This window comes from Microtus oregoni, unplaced genomic scaffold, assembly GCF_018167655.1.
Source record: "Microtus oregoni isolate MIOR12 unplaced genomic scaffold, Mior012 000029F_ref0000214, whole genome shotgun sequence".
In the NCBI taxonomy this organism is placed as follows: Eukaryota; Metazoa; Chordata; class Mammalia; order Rodentia; family Cricetidae; genus Microtus; species Microtus oregoni.
Window position 1 is genome coordinate 23938370 of NW_024543088.1, and position 19229 is coordinate 23957598.

The window sequence follows — 19229 nt, forward strand, 5'->3', positions numbered from 1 at the left end:
CACTTGTTTCTCTCCTGGGCTACTTCCACTCCCTGTTAGCAGCTTTCCTTGGTATGTGTCCCATAACTTTGGCATCTTCAAAATCTTGGGGTCTCCAACACAATCCAGGCTTCACCCTCACAGCTACATACAGTGACCTCTCTGGGGCTCCATGCAGGGACATCCCTGACATGTGCCTGGCCTTGGAAACATTCCTTAACCACAGAGGGAGATTCCATAACCCGCTTCTTATATCCTTGACTGCAAGGCTAGAACTATATGGCCAAAGCTGCCAACCTCTGCTGCTTTGTGTTGCTGGAACTTGGCCTCATCTTCAGTAACATTTGTATCAGCTTTTTGTTTTCTGTGGTTTTCTTTACTGGTTAATCATTTCTTTAATTCACAAGTTGGAATCTTAGCAGGGTGGGGTCCTGCCCTGAGGTCACCATTCCCTTTATTCCATTCAGCCTCAGGCTTTTCTTTAAACTTTTTATCCCCATTACACTTCCTGGTGCTCCTTTTCTCCTCAAAGTAAACACTTTGTATTTCTCCTTGTCCAGCATCTTTCTCATTATAGATCTGCTTAAGAGTTGTCACTAATAACCACATGACAGAGTCAATACTGGGCTGTCTTGAAATCTCCTCTGCCTAGGCCATTAATTCAAAAGTCTTCAATTTAGCCTCAGGTAGATTTTTAAGACAAGGGCAAAAAGCAGCCATATTCTTTGCCAAAATATCACAAGAATGGTCTCTACACTACTTAATAATATTCCTCCTCTCTGAAACATCTTGAGCTGGGCCCCCACTGTTCAACTTGCCTTCACACTGTCTTCCATGCTTCTGCTAGAATGGCCCCTTGACCACCACCCACCCCAAAGCATCCAACTACTTTTCTCAAAGTCCCAAAGTCTTCTAAATTCTTCCAGCAAGCAACATGGTCAGGCTTGTCACAGCCTTGCACCATTCCCTGGTACCAACTTCTGTCTTAGTCACTGTTCTGTGTGAAGAGATACCATGACCACAACAACTCTTATAAGAGAAAACAAAGAATTGGGAGCTTGCTTATAGTTTCATCAGGGCAGAACCATGGTAGCCAGCATGGTAGGCATGATGCTGGAGAAGTAGTTGAGAGTTACAACCTAATCCATAGGCAAAGTGGGTGGAGGGCTGGGCCTGACATGGCCTTTTGAAACCTCAAAGCCCCATACTTCCTCCAACAAGACCATACCTCCTAATCCTTCTCAAGTAATGCCACTCCCTGATGACTAAGCATTCAAATAGATGAGCCTAGTGGGGCCATACTTAGTCAAACAAGCACACTAATTTTAGAGGTAAACCCATGATTCTGGTTTCTTCTCTGTACCTCTTGCTATCTGGCCATCATTTCCAGGTATATTTGGTTCTGATGGGCGGAAATGTTTGAGCAAATGCAATCCAGAACTCAGGACTCTGATAGAACAATCATGATGGCTTCAGCCCCTCAGAGGAGCCTGCGAGAATTACTGCTCTGAGCAGCCCATGAAGATAATTATTAACTTTTTCCTGAGTAGAAACAATCAGTGGGGACCAGAGGATAGCAGACCTTGATTTTATTTATATGAAAGCGAAGTCTTTCCCTGTTTTCAGTCATTTTTTTTTTAAGTAAGACCAAACATTTGCCAGTGATGAAAAGAGAAGGGTTCTTTGCTAGTGGAGCAAGGCCACCATCTAGGATGCCTTCTTTGAAACTCTGCTCCCATAAGAAGACATCTTAATAGGCTTTTAAATTGTTCCCTTTCTGAATAGAACAGAAAGCAGTGATGGGAAGGTCATAACATACCTTGTGGTAGAACTTCTAGTCTGCATAGGAGCATGCACTGGGGGCCCCAGCCTCACCAGGTTTTGTTACAGTGGATCCAGTCTGAGCCCTCTGGGTAATGGTGACTGAGTACTGCCTACATTATGGTGAGGTGACAGCCCCACCTAGGAGGCAGTTGTGACCAGCCCTCCCTGATGTCAGCATGGCAGGCAGGCAGGCTTTGATGAATTTGGCCAAAACATTACATTACATGTCTAAAGCTTCCAAGTACATTCTGAGGTTGTCAAACCAGCTCTCAAAATCCACTCTGGTGTGACAGGATCATCAGCGTCTGTTCCCCAGGTGTTGTCTCTCACATCAGGCTAGACAGCGGGTAGCCAAGCGTGTGCAGGGGTAGCATATGGCTTTCAGAAAAATCCTACTAATTCAGGGACATTCTGTGGTGAAAGAGAGAGCTCAGAATGGGTAGATCAAAGCACAGAAAACCCACTCAGTTTGAGAAGCAGAGCAGATCTGTGGGCCCTGGTCTGGGGAGGCAGAGGCAGCTGGATCCCCGAAGCTGGCTGTGTAGCCAGTTAATGAGCTCCAGGTATAGTAAGAGGCTCCATATCCAAGGGGAAGGAAAAAGAGAGACAAGAGACTGACAGACGACCCCACATGATCATCAGGCCGCCACACACCATTTCACACAGAAACACTTGTGCTTCTTTGGGTAATGAAACAACATTTAGTGATACTTGCCTCTTGGGTGACCTGGAAGACACTTGGCAGGTGCAGACTCAGCACCCTAGCAAATTAAGCAGCTGAATCTGCCTGTGGGACACCCATAATGCCTTGTAACTTCTTGTCACCTTCTGTCTGCCGCAGATGTGGTTTGATGGCTCACCTTGTCATGTACAAACAGTACATTAGCACATTAGAACCTCAGTGCCCTGCTGGGTACAGACAGTAAATCCGTCCTCCTTGGGTTGCTGCTGTGTGCTTCAACACAGGCATCTGACAGGACACCAAGAGCCCTCCAGGCAGCAGGAAGCCTGCGTCTCCCACTTGCCCTCCTCCTCCTGCTTCACAGATGAGGTGGTGACTATCAAGGGCAGCAGCACAACTGATTCGTGTTGCTAATGTGCAGAGTCAGGCTCGGAGTCTGCACTGGGGCTGCAGAAGGCATGGTTAGCGCCAGGACGGCACAGCTGGTTTATGTGAGGCTTGAGGCTCCTCCCGGCAGCAGGCTTGGTTCTTCACATGGCCCGCTTACCGCCCAGCTAGCTTTCCCTCTCATTGTCTCGTGAAGGCCTGACGAGATGAACTTTGTCATCGCAGAGCAGAATCACAGACTCCCTAGAAGGCCAGAGGCCACTGTGTGACCAGGCAGACCTGTTTCCGTTCTTTGCGTCCCTTGTGACTGTTTTTGTCAGACTGATACTGAGACCATGACAGGTAAAGAAGTCCCTGGAACTTGATTGCCTCCATTCAGGTCCGTGTTCCTCCACAGGTGTGACCTTTGGCACATCGCTAAGTGACAGCAACAGAAGTCCCTTGTAGGGTGCAGTGGGGCCTGAAGAGACAGTGCATAGAGTGCTGCAGAGATGGCCGGCGCCCAGCAGCCACACTGGGCTGCGGCAGTCCTGCTGGCTGCTCCTTGCCCGACACAGAAGCTTCAGCCAGTACTGCCAGCATTTGTGTGTCCGTCCCTAGAGCCCCGACTGCCTCTTCAACCTTCCCGCCCTGTTCGTCACTTTCTCAGGCAGCTTAATAGTCCGAGTGTTATCTCATTATCTAACTCATTATTAGCTGTGACCTGTGGAGTGTTGAGTCACTGGGACATAGGAGGGCCTGGAGGGTCGGGTACGTGGTGTGAGAGCATGCGGTGTTGGACCTTCAGGAAGGGCTCTTTCTGTTTGCAGAGCAGGAGCTGCCGTTTGCTCTTACCTTTGAGGCCAGAGAGCTTTAAATGGTTAGGGCTCTCGGTTGGAACAGCTCGGACAGTAGCAAAAGTCCGGCTGAAGGCTGCAGCCGATTATGATGCTAACAGGTTTCAAAGTGAAGTTGAGGTCAGGCAGGAGAACAGCAGAATTGCAGTTTTTGTTGCACTCGAACCCCAACAGATTATGGTTCTGCCCATGGAAGACACAGGCTGTGCTGGCTCAGTACACCAAGTGCCCGAGGCTCTCCGAAGCATGTTAGGTGGGAAGACGATTAGGAAATGAAATTTTCCCATGTGGATTATGAGCAAGAAACGAACAAGCAGAGTGCAGCTTTCTGTGCCCATTTGTGCTCTTGTGTGTGCTTGGAAGGATCGCGTGCAGCAATCCCTAGCCTCACATCCCTCCTGGGAGCACAGGGTGGAGCTGGCTCAGATGCTTCTGCAGTGAAGCAGGTTCTGTGGCTCAGAGGGCTATGGGTCCGGAATGCCCTGGTTCGTTTTCTCTGGCGGATGTAATTACAGCTCACTCACAGCACCTCTGTGAGTCACCCGCTTTGCAGCCCGCCCGTCGGCATGCTGTGCTCACCTCACTTGCCTCTCCCCAGGGCTCTTGCAGATCACCAAGACCTCATTTTCGAGCGGATTTACTTTAATGCTGAGCATTGCAGGTCATTTCCAGGGCGGCACTGTTTCTTCCCCTAAAATGTTCAGCTCCAATTTAACTTCCAGCCCTCAGCAGTGGACTTCATCACCTGGAAAGAAACTTGCTGTGAGTTAGCACCAGTCGCTTCTCCTCTGGGATGGTTTGGGACGTGGGGAAGGGCTCTGTGCTGTGGCTTGCCACACTGCTCAGGGTTTTATTTGGGTTTTTTTTTTCCTCCCATTTTCTTTTTAATCTAAACTGTAATTTTTTAAGAATTTTTTTTGCAAATATGTGACTATTTCTTTTTTTTTTTATTTTTTTTTTATTTTTCGAGACAGGGTTTCTCCGTAGCTTTTGGTTCCTGTCCTGGAACTAGCTCTTGTAGACCAGGCTGGCCTCGAACTCACAGAGATCCGCCTGCCTCTGCCTCCCGAGTGCTGGGATTAAAGGCGTGCGCCACCACCGCCCGGCTATATGTGACTATTTCTATCTTTTTCTCTCTCTAACTCCTCCTGTGCTCCTAATCCCTCTCAAATCCATGACCTTCTTTAATTATTGTTGTTATATATATATATATATATATATATATATAAAACATGCATATATATACACACACACACATGCATACATGCATACAACCTATTGAATCCATTTAGTGTCATTTGTATGCATACGTATTTAGGGTTGATTGTAGGATTGGAAAGCCTATCGAGGGACTTGTCCCTGGAGAAAGCTGATTCTTCCTTCCTCAGCAGCCATTGATTGCCTGTAGCTCTTCGTCTTGGGGTGGAGCCTTTTAGAACTGTCCCCATCCACATTGTCACGTCAACTGGTATTGTCGTTATACAGGTCTTGTTTAGGTGACCACACTGTTGTGATTTCATGGGGACAGCATCCCTAAAATGTCTAGAAGATACTATCTTGATATTTCTACAAGACATTATCATGATTCTTTGGATCTTACAGTGTCTCCACCCCCTTCTCTGTAATTTTCCCAATAGCCTTAGTTGTTTAGGTAGCATTGTAGATGTCCAACTAGGTGCTATTGCAGAAAAATACAGTTAGAAGTTATACTGGTTTAGGAAAATGGCAATAAGAGGGTCTAGGCCTAGGACCTCTCCAGTTGTTGTAGCTGGCTAGGCTTATGGTACCAGGTGTGAACTCCCTCTTTAAGTAGGCCTTAAGTTCAGGTGGACAGTTGTTGATAACACAGTCAGAATGGTTAGTCAGTCAGTGAACAACAGATAACAAATATTGGTGAAAGGCCAGCTGGCCTAGGTCTGAAAAAGCATGGGATAAATCCGGACTAGCTGAACATAGTGGACAATGAGGACTACCGAGAACTCAAGAACAATGGCAATGGGTTTTTGATCCTACTGCACGTACTGGCTTTGGGGGAGCCTAGGCAGTTTGGATGCTCACCTTAGGAGACCTGGATAGAGGTGGGCGGTCCTTGGGCTTCCCACAGGTCAGGGAACCCTGATTGCTCTTCGAGCAGATGAGGGAGGGGGACTTGATCGGGGGAGGGGGAGGGAAATGGGAAGCGGTTGCGGGGAGGAGGCAGAAATCCTTAATAAATAAATAAATTTAAAAAAAAAAACAAATATTGGTGAGACTGTAGGGGAAAGACAGCCTTTCTTCAGTACTGATGCTGTCACAAACTGCTGTAGCCACTGAGGAAGTCAGTGCGGTACATTCTTTCAATAAATAAATAAACTAAAAGTAAGTTTGACCCAGCATACAAAGGACTCGACACCCTGCTACACAGGTGCTGCTCATCCATGTTCATCTCCACTCTGTTCACAAGAGCAGGAGATGGTCCCTTCTACTGAGATGATGGAAGTGTGAGACACACACATACACACACACACACACACACACACACACTATGGAATACTATTCGGCTATCAAGAAAAATAAAACTTTGCAGGTAAATCTATAGAACTGGAAAGTATTGTGCTGAGTGAATACGAATGCCGTATAGTCTCTCTCATACATGGATCCTAGCCCTGAATCTTTAGAACTGAGTATATATCATAAAGTGACCACAAAAGCCAGCAGAGTAGAAAGAAACCATGCAGATGGAACTCTAGGGAGGGTGAGGGGTACCCTGACTCTAATTTGCATTTGCTTGATTGCTAAGGATGTTAAGCATTTTGGCAGAGTGGGAACAGTGTCTACAAGGTCTCACAATGTAGCCCTAACTGCTCTAACTCACAGACATCCACCTGCTTCTGCCTTCTGAGATTAAAGGCATATGCCACCATGCCTTGAGCTGAACACTTTTGAGGGTATTTCTTAACCAGTTTTATTTCGTCTTTTGAGACCTCTTTGTTCAGATCTATAGCCTGGTTTGTTTGTTTGTTTGCTTGCTTGTTTTGAGTCATTTTGCTTGTTTGTCTTACTGTTTTTTGAGTTCTTTGTAGTCTATACATTAATCCTCTATCAGTGTAGATGACAAAGGTTCCCGCCTGCTCTGTGGGCGTCCTCTTCACTGCTTGTTTCCTTCGCTGTGCAGGAGCATTTTAGTTTTCTGGAGTCTCATTTGTCAGCTGTTGGCCTCAATTCCTCAGCAAATGGAGTCCTGTTTAGGAAGACTTTTCCCACACCTTTGTGTTGTACAGAATTTTAGAATGTCTTTTTATTGTTTTTCTGTAGGGATTTTAGTTGGGGTTGCCTTGACTTTGGTAGGAAGGTCATCTTCACAGTATTAATGCTGCTAATCCATCCTCTAGTGTTCTCAGACTCTTTCATCAGAATTTTTAAATTTTCAAAAATTGTCAAGGTTTTTACCTACTTGGTTATGCTCATTCCTAGATATTTTAATTTTTGAGGCTATTGTGAATGGAAGGGCGCCCGCGATCTCTTCCTTAGATTGCTTGTGATTGGCATGCAGGAAGGCTGTCGTTTAACTTGGCTGTGTGTCCTGGCTCCGCTGAAAGTGTTGCTCATTTCCAGAAGTTTCGGGTGGAATGCTTGTGGCTCCCACTTTCCCTTGTGCATGACACTGACTTGGCAGACGAGTTTCCCTGTACAGCATCTTTTCACTGACTCTCATTTCCCTGCAGGGCTGTTGTGTGGCAGGGCCTCTAGTTGGCTGCCCTAGTTTGCTTTTGATTCGCACTATAAGCCATGATTGGCTTCAGTAAATACCACTGTGTGCCTTGAAGCTCCCCTGCCATAAATACACATCCCCTGGATGGTAGACTTTGGTGCATAGTAGCAATGCTCTGAATTACACTGAGCTTGGGCCCAGTGGTGCTCACGGGAAACCGTGAGCAGGTGAGAGCTCAGGTGTCCGCCCCAGCCCACTGTGCTTTCTCCCAGGCACTTCCAACACAAGACACTCATTCACAGTTACGGCTACCGTCATTAAACATCACATGGGCACCAGGTCCATACAGTCTGTAAGTCTCGTGATAGCTTTGCAAGGTTGAGCTTCGTAGACAACAAAACAGACTAGAGCCACTCAGCTAGAATCCAGGAGGAGGCGGTTCTCCTGTTGAGTAAGGAAGAAGCGAGAATGCTGTCTCTGGCCATCTGATGGGCAGATCTTCATTCCAGAGCTGCTTCAGCCTGAGCTTGGTACTAACGATCAGGCTGCCGTGTGTGGTCCTGCCCTCGGATAGCTTCCGTTTCCAGGATGCCATTCTCTTTTGCCCCTACTCTCTCCTGCAGCACGCCCCTTCTTGTCTCCTGGCCCCATCACTGTGGCCTCTGCACTGTGCTTCAGTGCTCTGTTTCTGGGTCTCTGGTCTATTAGGATGATGTCCCACATGGGCCCCTGATAGAGACTGGCTGTGTATGCAGGGCCTGCAGGTTATTCTGTGTCTTCTGAGTGCCACCCCTGAGAGAACTCTTCGAGTCCCGTACATGGCTTTCTCTCCAGCTGCTTAGCCATTTCATATTGGAAGCTCTGATCAGTATCCCTGGGTTACCAAAAGTCAACAACAGCACCCTGCTCATAGAGAACAGGGGCCTCACCTAAGATTGTGCAGTAGGGATTGTTGAAGGAGCATCAGCTCAGGCACAGAGGCACAGTGCAAACCTCCAGCCCCAACATCTGTGGTGGCACAGGCCTTGTTTGTTCATTTTCTCCTGACATTTAAAAATACCTTTCCCAAACCAGATTAAATAGATGAAATTAATGGTTTGGCTGACATGTAGGACAAACATACCAGAGATCACAGGAACCTTTACAAAGCCCAGCTGTAGAACTGCTGGCTTGGGATGAGGCATGATGTGGGTTTTAGCAATGTTTGCTGAACAGGTTTTGGGGTACAGAGTGCTGAGGATAGAACGAATAAGATCTAGTGTTGACCCTGACAGGCCCTCCCTCTCACATCTGTGTGTTACTGATAGATCAGGGGAGAGGAAATCATTGCCTTCAGGGGTGGACCCATCAATGACCCATCTAGGCTCCACCTCTAACCCAGTGGGTACACAGATGGCCCTGGCTAAACCCAACCAAAGCAAAAGTCATCAAAGAACTGCTAATGATGGGAAGAGTGTGGTAGGGATGGGAGGGAGACAAGGGGGGTGACTGGAAGAGAATGATCTGAATTGTTTAAGAATGAAAACTTGTGCCCAGGGAGCTATTGACAGATGTCTTAGTTACTGTTCTGTTGCTGTGAAGATATTCCATGACCAAGGAAACTTGCAGAAGAAGGCATTGTCCATCCTTGTACCCAGGGACTGACACTAGCATCACTAGAAATCCCTGTTGAGTCACAAAACTGAATCCCAGTTCGTGAACCTGGAGAGAGTAAACAGGAGCCAGTCAGCACCTCGGAAGACTCATGGCCACAGCCAAATGCCCAGCCTTCTGGACACATCTGTTTGCAGGAGTTTTGTTCACCCCTGCTGTCCTCCCATTAGAGGTATGGGGTTCGGGTCGTCACCTCAACTGTTATGTGTACTACCTGTTGCTGCCGCCTAAAACTCCTGGCTCTCAGCTCAGGAAGGGCTTGATGATAGCGAGCACCTATGAGGTCCTAAGCGCTTCAACAGACAGCTGTTTCATTGCCCCTTGAGTCACTTGTCTGCAGACGCTTACTGTGTGCGGCTCTGGCCGCTCATGGGTTAGCACAGTCATGCTCTACTTCTTGGATGGTCTCAAGGCTCCCATAATAACTCCTAGAAGGCAATTTCTTGGTACTTAGGGTGACAGGCTCTTGTCACAAGAAAGATCCTGTCACTTTCAGTGATACATTCTTCACTGTTCTAGGATGTTACCTTAGTCACCCTTTGAATGCTGTGAGAAGACGCCATGACCAAGGCAACTTACAGATAAAGTGTTTAGTTGGGAGGTTGCTTGTAGTTGCAGAGGGTTAGTCCATGGCAGATGCATGGTGGTGGCAGGTATGCATGGTGCTGGAGCATAGCCGAGAGCTCACATCTGATCCGAAAGATGCATGCAAAGAGAGGGAGAGGGGGATGGACTTGGTATGAGCTTCTGAAACCTCCAAGCCCATCCCAGTGGTACACCTTCTCCAACAAGGCCACACCTCCTAATCCTTCCCAAACAGTTCCACTAACTGGGGTCCAAGCATTCAAATACATGAGCCTTTGGGGGCCGTTCTCAGTCAGACCACCACAGATACGTTATTAAATACATGAGCCTTTGGGGGCCGTTCTCAATCAGACCACCACAGATACGTTATTAAATACATGAGCCTTTGGGGGCCGTTCTCTGTCAGACCACCACAGATACATTATTAAAACCCCCTTCACCTGGCAGCTCCAAGAAATTTAAAGGCCTAATAGAGAAATGGCACCTTGGCAAGGCCAGAGCTCACCCAGTATGCTATGTAACTTGAAAAATATCTCCCATGGGCATGTGTATTTTACATGTTTTATTGGGCAAACCTCCCAGCTATCTTCAGTTTGCATAACCCTGTGTACATGGTAAAAATGTAAAGAGTTCAATCCAGTAAGATTTGAACAAACTGTTTAGCAAGGACACTATGGTCTAATTAAGCAGTCTTAGCAAGGATTGCCAGGGTGCATGTAAATCCAACAAATGTTGAAAGCAGCGTACATAATTGAGTCACCTGGGGGGGGGCGGTGCTAATTAATTAGCTGGATACAGCTGAACCAGGAGTTAAAACACCCATAACCTAAACATAGCCTGTCAGTATCAGGACACTGTAAGAACAGTGCAGATACCAACCCCTTAACGTGCATATCTTCAGACCCCCACCCCATGCCTGCTAGCCCAAATCTTTTATTACACAGACATTTAAGAGAATCTCACCGTGTACCCCAGGCTGGTTTAGAACAAACTGTCCTCCTGCCTCAGTCTCCCACATTGTGGGGTCTTCACTGGACACTGCCGTCCAGAGCCAGCATTTAACAACACACTGAGAACTTCTCCACACTAAAGTCTGAGACACACTGGGTCAGACACTGCGGAGTGAACCTTACCTGAGCCATTTCCCACTCAACCAGCAAACTCCCAAGGGTAGGCACTAGTGTATCTCATGCCCAGAATAGACCCCACAGCTATCCGGTATCTCCCAGGGGCTTGATGGCATGGCTCTGTTTTTAGTGTCACACTCTGCTACCCTGTGACATGACCTTCACTGTCCTAAGAAGATTGTAATTGCGTCCAAAGTTATCTGCTGGAATAAAGTGAGTAAGAACAGTCTAGATGCTGTAGAACTGCATGCCTGTGAGAGATATCATAAAACCAGTATTTATCCTAGCCCCCAGAAATAGTTTCCACCAAGCTCTCATCAGTCATGGCTTCTCTGGCAGCAGACCATTTGATCTAAACAAGGTGGCATGTACTGGGCCCAGCGGCTAAGGAGGCAGAGAGAGGCCTAATATGTGTTTGAGGCACAGGGAGACCTGATTGAGGGGAAGGAGGGAGGGGGGAAGGAGGGAGGGAGGGAGGGAGGGAGGGAGGGAGGGAGGGAGGGAGAAAACAAACACAATAACAAAAGCTTAAGAGATCACAGTGTCCAAAACAAGTTTTCTTTTACAGGGTCTGATGGAACTTTCCGTAGCTCTTCAGAAGTGGCAGGGCCTCTGCATTCTCCATCATGATGTGATTCTATGTGAAGTGTAGTTTAATGACATTTGATACATGATCCAGTATTTCTTCAGGCCAAAGACAGTATCTCCATAAGGTGGCTCCTTTCCTTGCTGTCGCTGCTCTGCCATGTGGTCACTTGGCTTTTGCAGCGTCTTTTTCAAATGGCCTCCCTTCCCTAGTGTTTTCCTGTGTTGGTTGTTTTTGCTGTTTGACCCTTTTGGGGGCCCGCCACCCAGCTCCCAAATAAATCACACACAGAGGCTTATTATTACTTGGCCTTGGTTGGCTTATTTCTAACCAACATTCCTTAAATTATCCCACTACCTTTTGCCTCTGGGCTTTTTCCTTTTCTTCTGTGTGTTACTCTCACTTTTACTCTGTGACTAGCTGTGCAGCTGGGTGGCTGTGCGACTGGGTGGTTGTGCAGCTGTGCGACTGGGTGGTTGTGCAACTGGGTGGCTGTGCGGCTGGGTGGCTGTGCGGCTGTGTGGCTGGGTGACTGTGCGGCTGGGTGGCTGTGCGGCTGGGTGGCTGTGCGGCTGGGTGGCTGTGCGGCTGGGTGGCTGTGTGGCTGTGCGGCTGTGCGGCTGGGTGGCTGTGTGGCTGTGCGGCTGTGTGGCTGTGCGGCTGTGCGGCTGGGTGGCTGTGCGGCTGTGTGGCTGTGCGGCTGGGTGGCTGTGCGGCTGTGCGGCTGGGTGGCTGTGTGGCTGTGCGGCTGGGTGGCTGTGCGGCTGGGTGACTGTGCGGCTGTGCGGCTGGGTGGCTGTGCGGCTGTGTGGCTGTGCGGCTGGGTGGCTGTGCGGCTGTGCGGCTGGGTGGCTGTGCGGCTGGGTGGCTGTGTGGCTGTGCGGCTGGGTGGCTGTGCGGCTGGGTGGCTGGGTGGCTGTGCGGCTGTGCGGCTGGGTGGCTGGGTGGCTGTGCGGCTGTGTAGCTGTGCGGCTGTGCGGCTGGGTGGCTGGGTGGCTGGCCCCTAGTATCCTCCCCTTCTTGTTCTCTTGCTTCTTTTTTGTCTATTCTCTGTTTGCCAGCCCAGCCTATCCCTCTCCTGCCTTGCTATTGGCCATTTAGTGCCTTACTAGACCAATCGGGTATTTCAGACAGGCGAAGTAGCACAGCTTCACAGAGTTAAACAAACACGACATAAAAGAGTGTAACACATCTTAAGCTAATATTCCACAGGACCCTGCTCTGTTTGCTTCTTGCTGGACCCTTCTTATTAAACCCTCCTGTGCCAGTTGGTTTCAGCTTGGTAACCTTGAGTGTAAATGAAGAATTAATCTCAATCCAGGTCAGCCTGTGGGGGTGTCTGTGGGGGACTGTCTTGATTGTTACTTGGTGGAGAAGAGCCCAATCCACTGTGGACCGTACCACTCCCCCACACCCACCACACCTGTCACCCACACACCCGTGGGGTCCCCCTTCTTCTAGCAGTTCACTGGCTACCAGTCCACAAGGACAAAGGGGCAGAAGCGGCAACAGAAAGCTTTGCACCCCGCCTGTGGACATGGCGGAGCTAGCCTCTGGGATATGACTTGAGTGAGACCGTTCAGCTTTATTCCAGAGTATAGGGAGTATAGGGTTGGAGTGGTAGCTGAGGCAAACCCTAGTTTGCATTAGTGGTCTGCTCCTATCATAAGCTGGGTTAGTGGCAACATGGCCCTGTGGAAATAGCTAGAATATGCTGCTTAATCACCATGTGGGCAGCAGGGGAAGAACATTTGCAGGGAACTGTGTCAGACATCTAGGCCTAGAGACATTTTCCAGATAAGGTTAGGAAGAGAGCAGGAAGCGCCCTCTCTCCCAGGACAAGAGAAGGAGCCCTCCATATTGTGCCGAGCCCTGGGAGAGCTGCTGAAGTATGGTAGACTGCAGCATCTGACCAGCAGGGCTTCCCAACGCACCCCTTCCACTCCCGCCCCTCACTCATACCCACCCCACCCACATCCCCTTCTACCACCCCCACCCATCCGCCCACTCCCAAAGGGGCTCCTGAGCCATGTAGAGAGGAGAAAGCTGCTAGGGGGCAAGGACGATGTTTGTGCCATCTGCCCCGACTGTGGACGCAAGGCTTTAGTTCCCTGCCTTGACGTCACTGAAATAATGAACAGAAACCTGGACTGTAAACCTAATAACGCCCCTTCCCAAAGCTGCTCTTTGCCACAATAAGAAAGAAAGCTAGAGCACCAGGCCGCACGATAACCAGGGAGGGCCCCTTATATGAGATGAGGCAGTGGTGTAGAGCGGCCAGTACAGAGCACGTGCCCTGCCCCAGCCTGGGCACTGCTGCTAAGGGGTCTGAAAGAGGTGCTGAGCTGTGCTCACCAGTGGTTGTGCCTTAGCGGTGGTGGCATTCCCTGCTGGGCTTCGGTTTGAGCCACGCTTGGTGTATTTATCTGCCCTGCAGGTCTTAGAACCTCCTTGGACATCTTATAAAATCTGTCGGCCGTGTGATACGTACTCTCTCCAGTATAATTTTTTCTACCAAATGGTGCTGAGGCCACCTGGGTCTTAACAAGTGTCAAGGCAGCTCCAGCACTCTCAGGTTGTTGGGGCTCCTTCGTCTGTCTGTGTGATCCACCGGAATGAGTGTGGCCAAATGAGCAAGCCTCATTCTCATGTGCTCTGCACCTCCTCAGCCGGCCATATTATCACACGCATCAAGAAGGAGGCAGCCACGTGCTAGACCAGCTGTGACATTATGTTTGGGTAGATGTGAGCACTCTTCTCTTCAGCTGCTGCTTTCTGGAGCTTCTGATTTCCTTTCCTCCTGCGGGAAGACAGCTGTGGTACCTGCAGGCCGGGCCAGCAAGGCAGGAAGCCCTAGGCAGCTGTCTCCGGGAGGCGGGGCGTGCAAATGTTAAGGGAACAAAGTCAATTTACATATGCCTTAAAGTTTCTAGATCTCATATTATCTTAAGTTCACATCTGGCTCAGTGAGACACCTCAGTGTAAAGGCTGCTGCCACCAAACCTGACAAAGCTGGGTCCATCCCTAGGACTCACATAGTAGCAGGACAAGGCTGGCTTCTGTAAGTTGTTCTGTGGCCTCCACTCAGGAAGCATGGCATGCATACATGCCCTAGATTACTAACTTAATTAATTAAAGTGAATACCCTCCCTGCTGGGAAAACAGATCTGCCAGGACTTTTCTCAGAGCGCTTTTGAGACCCTGGTGGGATGGCCCCTGGTGGCACGCAGCAGCCAGGGCTCCGCATGCGCTCAGCGATGTTCCTCATGGCTGTGTCTGCACCAGGCCTCGGTGCTTACCCTCTCGCTTAAGTCAACCCCCGCATGCTTCATCTCTGAAGCCCCGCCCGTGTGGGGGGGGTCTGAGAAACCCTTTTCCTTTCTGCCTAAAAGGTTCATAGTGAAGGGAACAACAGACAGTTTTCACTAGCCCAATGCACAAATACAAACACTTCAGAGATGTACTTCTAACCAAGGGTGCCTCTGAGGTAGTTATAACATCTAGCACGACTGAGCCCTTGCCTGTTGGGAGGCAGGCTGTCAGTGACCTCCCAAGGGCCACCTCCAGGGCCAGAGGATTGAAATGACTCTCCGAGGTCATGTGGGATGAGCACTAGTGTTCAGAAATGCTGCTGACCTCCAGGGCTCCTTCCTGGGAATCCCTCTTCCCTCACCAGGTAGGAGTCAGACAAAGTCTGCTGCAGCACTGGCAGACTCCTGGGGCCAGGGGACAATAGACAGACAGATGACAGAGGTGCTCCAGCATCCCTTCTTCAAGATGCAGCAGACTGGTCTTGCAGCCGAAGTTATAATGAACAAGGAAATGGCAAAGAAAGACTGTCTGGGGGAGCCATATTAGGTGATGGCTATGGGTGCACAAGAGTGGATGGACCAAAGGCACCTGCTCAGAAGCCCTCAGGGAGGCCATGAGTGGGGCGAATTCAGAGGTCATGGTGGGGAAAGTGTCCACACATAAAGGATGCAGCTGGAGAGCATCAGAGAGGACTTCAGAAGGATGCTAGGTTCACAGATAGAGGATGCAGCTGGGAGGAGCATCAGAGTGGCCTTCAGAAGGATGCTAGGTTCACAGATAGAGGATGCGGCTGGGAGGAGCATCAGAGCGGCCTTCAGAAGGATACTCAAACAAACCTTCCAGCTGCCAGGACTAATTTTCTTCAGACACATGAGGGAACTACTGTGTCTTGCTTCGTCCATGTGAGGAAGGCCAGAGGCTGTCCAGGGATAGACATGTCACGACTGATCTGACCATTCTTTATTCCCTAGGCAAACTCAGAGCCTGCTCTGGATCCACAGCAAATCCAAGCCTTCGAGCAGCTCTGCCGGCTCTACCGAGGAAGTTCTCGGGTAATGGTTATGGTTGATGTTTCTGTTTCTGATTTGTAACTTACTGTTCCGAGTCCTGCTTCCAGCTCTAGCTTGGAAGGTGCCCGTTATACCTGTTCTGACCACATGGCCCACCAGTCCTGGCCCCCAGGGCACTCAGAATTTGCAGCAAAGGCAAAGGCAATAGATAGGTATCTGTTACTTACCTCACGGGGGCTGTGAGGACACAGGCGGGCTGTGCATGGCCTGTCTCCATAGAGAGCAAGCTAGAAGCCTGTGTCCTCCTTCAGGAAGTTCATATCTGAGACTGCCAAACCTGCCCTACAGCCATGCCCTCCTCAGCATCTGCTTTAGTTGTATCTGGGCCACGGGCAACAGTGGCTTGCACCTGGTGGAAGCGTAAATGCGGGAAGCCGGGACCCTGAACCTCCAGGTCTCCCCCAGCTTGAGGCTTCTGCTCACTTAGTTCAGCGTGGTCAGTCCAGCCCTGCCCACTGCTTCTGCGTACCAGCTAGCAAGCAGAGTAAAAGGAAGATGAGGCTAGCCCTCTCTTCAGGAACAGTAGCTAGAAGTTGTACATACTCCTTCCCTTGTCTACAAGGTAGGTTTGTGACCACCTAGCTAGCTGCAGTGAAGACTGGGGAACTGGACATGGCTGAACTCTTGGTCTCTTACAACTGTGGGAGGAGAGAAGTCAGTCCTGCAGAGGTGTCCATGGCAGGCGGAAGTGTGTCCCTGGGCTCTCAGCCTGCCTTCCTTCAGGAATGGCCTACGTCCCATCCAGGCATCGAGAGCACAGGCCTGGCAGCACCCTGAGCTCAGCCTGCCCCAGGAAACCTGGAGACATCTTTTCTGTACTCTTAGACATTTTCCTCCAGACTTCTGTGCTCTGGGTAAGGTTCCTGTTAGCCCGGGGCCATGCAAATCCAACTGGTGAGAACCTCTTGTCCCTTCCCTTCTGCATAGCCCAGGCTGGCTCCCGGCCACTGGAAAGAGGGAAGAGGACCAGGTCAACTCCTCCACTCCAGGTCACACCCACATCCCACCCAGTCCGGGGGTTTTCTGAGCTTGTCTAGTGCCGGCTACCTCTGAGCATGTAGCCCTGCTCTTACACCATTCTTGAGCAGAGACTGGGGATAAAGTGGCATTCCCTCTTGAGTTGTTAGTCTGGACAGCGGTTCGTGTTTCTGGAAACCTCCAGGGTCTCCCGAATGAGACCCTGCAGTTTGACTGAACTGGCTGGTGTCAGTCCGGCCCTTCCTGCCTACCACCGAGCTCTGACCATTCTGCTCCACTGGGCCAGTGATGTCCTAGTGACTGAGACAGGAGAAGCTAGTGTGAGACTCTGAAGAAACAGGAACCTGGTCCGTGGTTGGTCTCTGTCGTGGTGTCAGAATGCAGACACCCCTTGAGCACGGTGTCCATAGCTGTTCTTTTGGAAACCTGGGGCATAATCTCCTCACAGACCCTTCACAAGGTCTGGATTACAGAGTTGGAAGTGCCGTGAGAGATGTACAGAACAACCGGAAGTCAGGGCGGGCACGCAGGGCACGCGTGACGGGAATGTAACCTCCAGAAGGCAAGACCACAGGCAGCTTGGCTGAGCAGAAATGGCCACACGCGTCTGAGTTTGAATCCTACCCTGTCACTCACAGCTGGGTGGCTCAGAGTCCCTCCTCGGGGTTTTGTGGAGGATTAGAAGCATCACCCATGAAAAGCACCCAGCCTGTCTGGTCCTGTGGCTTGCAGAGATGCCAGAGGACTGATGCCAGGAGACAGATGCATACAGTCGCACTGGGGCGTTTGAAGGCTCACTTGCTACTTGCTCCCCTGGGGGCGGTCCCTACAGAAAGGCATCCATTGCCCTCCAGTGAGGCCTCAGCAGTGCTCCTGAGAGCAGCCTTGGGGACCGTGCTCCATCTCCAGGCCCAGTCATGGTTCCGGGTTTAAGTCCTGACCTTGAGTGAGTCTTCAGGTTAGCTCTGTGGGAGAGCCAGGTGCTGATGCTTAGCAGGCAGGAGTCCCAGCTCCTGGTTACCGACTCATTTCCTCTGACCGGCAAGGACATCTGAGCACCAGGCTGCCAGACTCTCACTTGCAGAAAGCCAGCTAGGCGAGAGGAGGCAGCCAGGTGTATAGCCTGGCTTTCCAGGGGGCTGGCAGGAAGGGTTTCTCCTGGTAGGTGTTCCAGAACTGAACCACTTGCAGATGAGGGGCAGTACCAAGGCCACTGGTGACTACAAACAGATGCAAGGGGGGGGGGGGTGTTGGTGGAGAGGTGGGATCCATGAGCGTCACTTGGTGGCCAAACCAAATAGGTTACCATAAAGAGAGGCGAAAGCCAGTGATGATAATTCTGGACCACAAGAAGCCTATGGGAGAGATGTGGAGGAGAGAGTCTAAGGGAGGCTGTGCACAGGAAGCCTATGGGAGAGATGCGGAGTAGAGAGTCTAAGGGAGGCTGTGCACAGGAAGCCCATGGGAGAGATGCGGAGGAGAGAGTCTAAGGGAGGCTGTGCACAGGAAGGCAACTGAGTCTGGAGCACTCCCACCCGAGCAGCATCTTCTTGAGCTCATGGGGGGACGTCCCTTGCAGGAGACACCACCTTGTGATCCAAACCGAGTGTTTTTCACTCCTTGTAGGCAGAGAGCAGGACCCCCACAGGCTGTGCCCTCCCTCACCTCACGTGTGCCCTCTTCCTCGCAGCTGGCTCTCCTTACGGAACTCTCCCAGAACCGCAGCGGTGACAGCTGTAGGCCATTCGCGGGCTCCCAGAGTGGCCCTGCTTTCAACAGCATCTTCCAGAATGAGAACTTCCAGCTGCAGCTCGCGCCTCCCCCTGTGGCTGAAGACTGAGGCCTCCCTGGAAGACCCCAGCACTGCAGGAGGCAGGAGGGGCCTCCTGGACCAGCTCAGCCTCTGCCTTCCAAACTCCTGCACAGAGGCCCCGAGGAGACCCTTGTGCCCGCCCTGCCACCCTCCCATCTCAGTGCAGTCTCCCTGTTGTAGCATCGGTCCAGCAGACAGGCCGGTTCCATTTTGCTCGGAGTGCTGCCCAGCGCTGTGGACAGTAACCTTTACCCAGTGGCATTCCGTATGAATCACATGGGAGCTGGGGAGGGAGGGGCACATCACTGTGGAAAGCAAAGCTCGGCCTGGAAAGAGCAGCGGTCGGGAACCAGCCATGCCTGTTGGTGTTTGTATTAAACCCATGTGAGCAGGAGACATAAGCTTCAAAACAATAAATGTCTCAGTGTTTAAGTCCTGGTTCTGCATGCCTGCCAGTCCCCAGATGTCAGTCTGTCAAGTCAGGGACCCTAACACTGTTCAAACAAGCAGCTCTGTCATAGGCTCCACTTGGGCCTCAACACCCAGGTGCCCCTGTGGTCAGATCAGGGTGGTCAAGGAGAGAAGAGCCTGGACATGCTCACTGACCAGAGAGCTCTCAGGATGATCTGTCCCTGCCCCTCTATGGTGGGGTTCCAGGCATATGCAGCCCTGACTAGCTTTTATGTAGGTTCTGGGGATTGACTAG

The 19229-nt window shown here is 50.5% G+C and overlaps 1 protein-coding gene across 4 annotated transcripts in view; it reads left to right on the forward strand.

Annotated features, from left to right (window-relative positions):
- The window catches only part of Vps8 (VPS8 subunit of CORVET complex), a 225342-nt gene extending 206400 nt beyond the window's left edge, over positions 1-18942 (forward strand). For all 4 annotated transcript variants that reach the window (XM_041678171.1, XM_041678173.1, XM_041678172.1 and 1 more), the window contains 2 exons: positions 15634-15714; positions 18401-18942. In XM_041678171.1, coding sequence (XP_041534105.1) covers positions 15634-15714; positions 18401-18550 — 231 coding nt within the window. In that variant the 3' untranslated portion in view covers positions 18551-18942. The remainder of the gene's footprint in view (positions 1-15633; positions 15715-18400) is intronic.
- The last annotated feature ends 287 nt before the right edge of the window (positions 18943-19229 follow it).